The 7,911-nt window shown below is 43.8% G+C and overlaps 1 protein-coding gene across 1 annotated transcript; it reads left to right on the plus strand.

Annotated features, from left to right (window-relative positions):
* Window positions 1–255: 255 nt before the first annotated feature.
* On the plus strand, window positions 256–1,029 carry CUNH17orf100 (chromosome unknown C17orf100 homolog). The gene has a single exon (XM_056127898.1). The coding sequence runs from the start codon at window positions 376–378 to the stop codon at window positions 751–753; it is 378 nt and encodes a 125-aa protein (XP_055983873.1). The 5' UTR covers window positions 256–375; the 3' UTR covers window positions 754–1,029.
* The last annotated feature ends 6,882 nt before the right edge of the window (window positions 1,030–7,911 follow it).

Genomic DNA, 7,911 nt, shown 5'->3' on the forward strand with positions numbered 1-7,911 from the left:
GGCTCCGCCCTTCCCGAGGCCGCCCGCTCGGGCCCCGCCCCTCTCGGAACCGCCCATTCCTGGCTCCGCCCAGCGCGGGGCCGCGCAGCCCCGGCTCCTCCCGCTCGGGCTCCTGGAAGGCCAGAGGGGCGGTGCCAGAGCTGAGGCGGCAGCAGACCGGCGGGCCCGGGATTTTCCAGGAATGACCCAGCTCGCGAAAGGACCGAAGCGCCTGACATTGGGGCATCCTGGCCGACTCAGCCGCCCTTGCGCCTGACTGACGTAAAACGCCTCTGTGACGTCACCACCTCCTTATGACGCCACCTGAGGCAATTCCAGCCGGGATGTTGGGTTGGGATCCTCTAGAAGCCTTGCTGGTCCCGTTACTCGTGTAGAATGGCCTCACCCCTCCGAGGAAAGCCCTCTTTGTCCCGGGTGGAGACCAGCCACCACAAAGAGACGTCGACGGTCCGCGTGGAGACGTCGTCCCGCCGCGTGGAGACGTCTTCCAGACAGGTGCGAATGTCTTCCCAGCAGGTGGAGACCTCCCAGCGCCTCAGTGAGGGGCCCTTCCTGACCCCCTCTGGGAAACGGGCCCCCCACGTCCTCGAGGTGTCCTCTGAGCACGTGGAGACCTCCTCGCAGCGCGCCGAGACTTCTTCCCGCCATGTCAGGGCCTCAACCCGGCAAGTGGAGACGTCTCTGCACCGCGCGGAGAGCCCCCTCCGGCGGGACATGCCCGCGGCTCGCCCGAATGTGAAAAAGCCCTGGTGAAAGTCCTCCCGAGGGCCCGAGGGGCCTTGAGTCCTGCGAGGGGAAAGAACTGCCACCAGTGTGCAACCAGCAGGTGGCCCAGTCTTGGGTTTCATGCAGACAGCTCAGAAATCAATGGAGGAAATAGTCAAACTGCGCTTTCCAGACCCATCCAGCTTTTATTGACTGCCCTGCATTTTGAGCACTTTGACCCAGTGAACGATTTCACGTGAAGCCGCACAAAAGTGTTCAGGATGATAAATTGGCTTGTTGGACGAACAGGCCGTTTGAACCACTGCACCAGGTGAGTTTGGGATTTAGAGTCCCTTTCAGCCCTTCGCTGCATCAAATTTAGGGGTAGGGTCCAAATCAAAATCATGACCAGTGAAGTGATTTTATTAGCCCGGCAAGCTACCGAGAGTATCTCGCCCGAACAGCAGGGCCTGGCAAGCTCCCCGTGACGTATTCGATATGCCAAACACAGTAACAACAAAGTCTCAAATGGAGACGTTACTGGGCCCGCTCGAGCAAATCCATGATCAACGGGAGGGCCTTTTACCTTTATATTTATATTTTATTTATAATGAGTTTATTATATATATATATATATATATATATATAAAACCTGAGGGGCAAAAGCCAGATTCACAATAATTAATTGGCTTTTTTGATTTTTGGAAGGTCACCACCGGTGATACTCAGCGGTTAGTCCTGGCTCTGTGCTTAGGAATCACTCCTGGAGGTATAGGAAGGACCATATGGGATGCTGGGGTTTGAATCTTGGTCGACTGTGTGCAAGGAAAACACCCTACCCACTGTTCTAGCACTCCAACCCCATCAAAAAAAGCGTTTACTTTGAATAAGCCTTTTTACCAAGACTTTGTGCCTAATGCCCCTCCCCACACACTTTTGAATAGAGAGTAGTTAAAAATGAAAAATTTAGGTAAACAACACTAATAATTCAGAATAGTTTTAGAAAGGGGTGTGTGTGTGTGTGTGTGTGTGTGTGTGGTGGGGGAAGGTCAAACCAGGCTGTGGTTAGGGCTCTGCACTCAGGGATCACTCTTGGCAGGCTCCAGGGACCATATGGGATGCCAGGGATTTAACCCCTGTCAGCTGCGTGGAAGGCAAGTGCCCTTCCTGCAGTACTATCACTTTGGCTCCTGAGGTGAGGTTTGAGGAGGCACAGATGGAATTTTTTTTTTTAATTTGCTGTTACATCTGGCAGTTCTCAGGGATTGTTCCTGGTTCGGTGGCTCAGGGATCACTCATGGTGGTACTTGAGAGAATTGTGTGTGGTGCTGAGGATTCAGACAGGGCAGCTGTGTCCAAAGCAAGCATTTTACCTTCTGTACTGTCTCTTATGTCCCAAAGACCATTTTAAGTACCTTCTCTGCCTGGCTCTTCTTCTAGAATTTAGACTATAGCCAAAATGAACAAGTGAACAAGCCAGAGTGGGTGATGATTATATTGGAGCTTATATTCCGTGAAGAGACAAATGACCAGACTAAACCATTTCCTACTATATTTCATTCTGTGAAATAGATAATGTGATAGAGAATGGCAGTAATGGAATAAAGAAGGATCTTTTTGGTTAGGGAATGCCTTGCTGATTAGGCAACATTTGAACTGAGATTTGGGTTGGTGAACAGTGGCCATACAAAGACACTGATTTTTGACAGGTGACTTGTATCCTAGGAGACACTGGGCAATGTCTGGAGGCTTACTTGTTAAAAGTTAAGCAAGTGCTGTTGGTTTCTAGTATGTAGAAACCAAAAACTGCAAAACAACCTATAGAGAACAAGACACACATACACCCTAGCCAACAAATTACTCAGTTCAAGATATCTATAGTGTGAAGTTAAGAAACTCAGGGGAGAGTAGAAGAACTAGTCAGGAGAAGATAAACGTGGTTCAGATTTATGTAACAGAATGGAATTAGAGAAAAGAGGAGACACTGAAGGATATGTTTTAGAAACAATAGCCAAAATATAACTATTGGATATGGAAGATAAGGAAAAGAAACAGAAGAATTAAAGATAGCTTCTAAGTTTTGGTGTAAGCGTTTTGGGGTGTGGTTGTGCCATTTACTGAGATTCTAGGGAAAGATCAGTTATAGAAGTTACAACCATGATAAGTTTGGGGCAGCTATACAAAACCCTAGTGGAGACATTGAGTGTAAGTTCAATGATAGGTGGACTAACCTTGAGAGAAGTGAGAATGCATTGAAAATAAAAAATGTGGGATAATCTAGTACATAGATGTTAAGTCATGGAACTAGGAAATCATCACCAGTCAGTCTGTCTTGCTAATCAAGGATGAATTTTTTGAGATCTTATTCCTTTGGGGATCACCAGTTGAATATTAATGTGACCTACCTAGTTTTCCTTTGTCCTTAATTTTTTGACAGTTACCAATAATGAAGGATGTTTGGACTAAATGTTAAAGGAATGCTTTAGAAAACTCAGTTTTCATAGACATCATAGAGTAGTTCTTAAAGTTCAGAAATTCAAACTTTTCTATCATTTTTTTCTTTTTCTTATATTTTTCCAAGTGGGAGGAGGGTTACATGGATTTTTGTGGATCTAATCTCAAGTATTTGTGGAATGTATGGCCACAGGCAAATTTGGTCCAGAGATCTAGCTCATTGTTAGAGTACTTTCCTTGCCATATGTGAGGTAAGGGCTTTATCCCTGGCACCAGATAAACCACAATTGTTCTATATACAATGGTTCTCAACTGGGGCAGTTTTATCCTGAAGGAGACGTGGGTAGTGTTTGGAGAATATTTTGTCACAATGAATGTATTGGACACTACTGGCATCCAATAGGTAAAAGTCAGGGATGCTGCCAACCCTCTTATAATATATAGCACAGCCTTCCATTATGAACTGAAATGAAAGTGTCATTCCACCCAAAGGTCACATCACTGAAGATTCCAGAAACCTAGAAAGCTAGAGCATGGTCTGTTGGGCTAAGAACGTTACTGTATAGTAGAAGTATGCTGAAAGGTATAAGATTGTTATTTCTGTCAGTCTCTGGAAAGGAGCTCTTAGAGGAAAGAGATATGTTCACTTTTTGAGGAAACTGTACAATCCTGTTTTCAATAATTTATTTGATATTTACCACAGGAAGAAAGTGGGCCTCATGTAGTAGGTTGGAAAGGATCTTGATTCTGTGGGGTTTCATTGTGAGAGGAACTATTGCCAGCACCAGGCTGAGTCATTGCTCACTTTACTTCATTTAATTAAAGGATAGTATATTGGACTGCTCAGAGAATAAGGTTCAAGCCAAGGGAATGTTACAAAACCCGGGAGGTTACCCTAATGCTCTGCCTCATTAAATTTGTCGTAAACTAATGATTAAATTTAGCAATTTTAATCTTTGATGAGCTTATTAATTCTTTTTTAATGATATGGACTGCATTATATATATATATAGCACAGCAGGTAGGGCGTTCGCCTTACACGCGGCCAACATGGCCGACCCGAGTTCGATTCCTCCGCCCCTCTCGGAGAGCCCGGCAAGCTACCGAGAGTATTCGATATGTCAGACACAGTAACAACAAAGTCTCCAATGGAGACGTTACTGGGCCCGCTCGAGCAAATCGACAATCAACGGGAGGGCCTTTACCTTTACCTTTTACTCTTTAAATGTTTTTTAAATTAACAAAGTTGTTTTTCTTTGACAGTGTTCCTATTTTTAAATAAAAATTGATGTGAGCTTTATATAGCAAATGAAATAATTCAAAGATGTGGAAAGAGAAAAATCAATTTTTTTTTCATGTGCACCCTCTGAAAAAAAATATCAGCAGCCCGATATTTGTCTTTGTAGACCTATATGTAGTGTAGTCTTTCAGACCACTCTATATTGAATATCCAGCATTAACTGCTTTCATCCCTTTCTTAGTGTGGTACCTGGACAACTGCTTAGAAGACTACTGTGAAAAAGGCACATACTGGGCTTCTGGATGACTGGTTCTCTTGGAGATACAGAATCCCGATGGTTTCTCTTGTTATTCTTGTTTCAAAGACAGGAGATTTGCCAGTTTTTCAAAGCTGAAATTCAAAGACATATATATATATACACACACAGAGCAAGAAAGAGTGAAAAAATAAAAAAGACAAACATGTTAAAAAAAAAGAATGTGATAGTGCCTTTGCCAGACATGCATTTTACACATCAGATTTAAAAGCTTTAAAATGGTTAGGTATGTCAAAGAACCTTTTTATCTGGCATGATTTGTAAACAGGGACTAGCTTCATATTATAAGCGTGTGCTCTACAGACTGCTCTGTCATCCTCCTCCCTCTCTTGCAAGTTCAGAAGAACCTGGACTCTGTTGTATCATGATGTGGTAAATATAATCAGTATTCTGATCCTATCTTGTATGCAGTGAAAAGCAGTGCTACCCCTCCGTTCCTTGCCATGAAAATCTTTTTTTTTTAAAGAATTTTTTTTTTTTTTAGGTTACACCCGGCGATGCACAGGGCTTACTCCTGGCTCTGCACTCAGGGGTCACTCCTGGCAGTGCTCAGGGGACCATATGGGATGCTGGGAATCGAACCCGGGTCGGCTGCGTGCAAGGCAAACACCCTACCCGCTGTGCTATCTCTCCAGCCCCGCCATGAAAATCTTTAATAGCTCCATCTGCTAATCCCTTGGATTGACTATGTGAGGTCGTAGCTATGACTTGTTTTCAGTTGTTGCCAACCAGATTAGTTTGAGTTTATTCAGTATACATCATTCTGAGGAAGAAGTTAGCATCTGCTGTTCTCCATTTAATCCAAAGAAGCTGAGAGCAGCTTATAAAATTCATCATGTAATGTTTGCTCTCAGTTTTGTTGAAAATACTTGAAAGGATGCTATTAATAAAAATACTCCTTCCCCAGATGCCACAGTTTGAGAAGAACCAAGTACTCAAATCAGTGAGATATTTGACTCAAGTCATCCTCTAGGTCACCCAAAATTCATGTTGCTCCTTTTTTGTTTTCCTCCCATCCTATTGTGGCTAGCACAAATCTCCAGGTCCAGGACACTTAACCTGGTTTTCTTCAGATTTCATTTGTGCTATTATATGAAGTCCAAACACTTATTCTGGAGGATGTGTTCACTGTTTAAAACTTTATTTTAAAAAATGATGTTCAGGTGGAAAAACTGGAACCCATAGAAGTCAAAAGTAACTTTCCAGAAGCACTGAGTATAGGGAACACTTTTCACTGTTTCCCAGGATGTTTTCATATGATAAACAAATAAAGGTAGGTATTATGTCCTTGAACTAATTTAAAATGAGCATAGTGGAGCCCAGGAGATAGCTCAAAGGACTTAAGCACATGCTCTGCATGTTCGAATTCCCTAGTTCAGTCACAGGTACCGGGTGGTTCTCTGAGCACTATGAGGTGATCCTGGTGTCCCTAGCACTGCTGAACTGCATCACCAGGCCCTAGTATTGAACTGTCAGACCAGTATAGGGCCCCTAAGCATTGCTTGGGAGATTTCTCCCAATATAAAATGAGTATAGTGTATAATACTGAAAGTAGAAAAGGAAGAAAGACAAGTTACACTTATTTGGAATATTCGGAACATACTCACTTCCATGAAGCTCCAAAAGTACCTCATGCTATTTTGAAACTCTTCTATTAGAGACATAAATAAGACAAAAATAAATAAGCATTTTTTAAAATCTTATTTATTTTTTTATTAGTGAGACACATGAGGTACAGTTATAAACTTAGAAATTTTGTGCTTGGGTTTCAGTTATACAATGATCAAATACCCATCCCTTCACCAGTGCCTATTTCCCACCACCACAGATCCCAGTATCCCTTCCACCCCCATCCCCCCCATTCCACCCTGCCTCTGTGGCAAGGCATTCCCCATAAGCATTTAACAGCATCATCACTGTATCACTGTCATCCTGTTGTTCATCGATTTCTTTGAGCAGGCACCAGTAATGTCTCCATTCGTCCTATCCCTGAGATTTTAGTTAGTGCCACATTGGAGGCTCTTTCAAGGTCAGAGGAATGAGACCCATCATTGTTACTGGGATTTGGCATCTTAAATACGCCACGGGGAGCTTGCCAGACCCTGCCATGTGGGCAAGATACTCTCGGTAGCCTGCTGAGTTCTCTCAGAGCGAGAACTAGGCAATAAGAGGTCGGGTGGCCGCAAATGTGGCTGTGCGCTTCTGGGAACTTGGTTTTTTATAGTCTCTGGGGCTGGAGTGATAGCCCAGCGGGTAGGGCATTTGCCTTGCAAGTGGCCAACCCGGCCAACCAGAGTTTGATTCCTCTGCCCCTCTCAGAGAGCCCGGCAAGCTACCAAGAGTATCTCACCCACACAGCAAAGCCTGGCATGCTACCCGTGATGTATTCAGTATGCCAAACACAGTAACAACAAGTCTCACGATGGAGACGTTATTGGGCCTGCTCGAGCAAATCGATGAACAACGGGAGGACAGTGGGCAGTGGGTCTTGGCCGTTGATGGGATTACATGGCACCGGGGCAGATGGTGGGTGTAATGCCTAGCTACTGGATGATGGGGGATCTGGGTGGAGGAGGCCCAGTCCCTATCCAAGCAGGCTTGGAGATCTCAGCCCCAGTCCTGCACACCTGGGTACCTCTGCCGGTTCCTTCATGTGTGAGGCTCATCCGAGCATGTGGAGAGTGGTCTTAAGCATGGCTGTGGCTAGTTCCGGAGGTCTTCAGCATCATATCTTCTCAATAAATTGGTCCCTTTATAATTTTAAAATAACTTCATTTATCCATGATAATCACTTTTGCTCTAAAAGCTATTTTAGTTAATAATAATATAGTTCTTCCATCTTTTTGATTATTAGGATAGAATATCTTCTACTACCCTTTTACTTACTATTTGTGCCATTAAATTTTAAGTGGATTTATTATATAGCTGGGTCTTTTTAAAAATCCAACCTAATATGGGGCCAGAGCAATAGTACAGCATGTAGGGCATTTGCCTTGCAAGCAGCCCACCTGGGTTTGAACCCTGGCATCCCATAAGGTCTCCTGAGCACCGCCATAAATAACTCTAAGTGCAGAACCAGAAGTAACCCCTGAGCACCATTGGTGTGACCTAAAAAGCCAAAAAATCCAACTTAATAATTCTTAAAAATTTCTTCATTTTAATTGAAATATTTAGCCAATTTATATTTTCTGCAATT

The sequence above is a fragment of the Sorex fumeus genome, unplaced genomic scaffold, assembly GCF_029834395.1.
Source record: "Sorex fumeus unplaced genomic scaffold, SorFum_2.1 ptg000063l, whole genome shotgun sequence".
Classification (NCBI taxonomy): Eukaryota; Metazoa; Chordata; class Mammalia; order Eulipotyphla; family Soricidae; genus Sorex; species Sorex fumeus.

Excerpts from the sequence above, each read along its gene's own strand:
- CUNH17orf100 (XM_056127898.1), top strand. The coding sequence starts at position 376 with ATGGCCTCACCCCTCCGAGGAAAGCCCTCTTTGTCCCGGGTGGAGACC.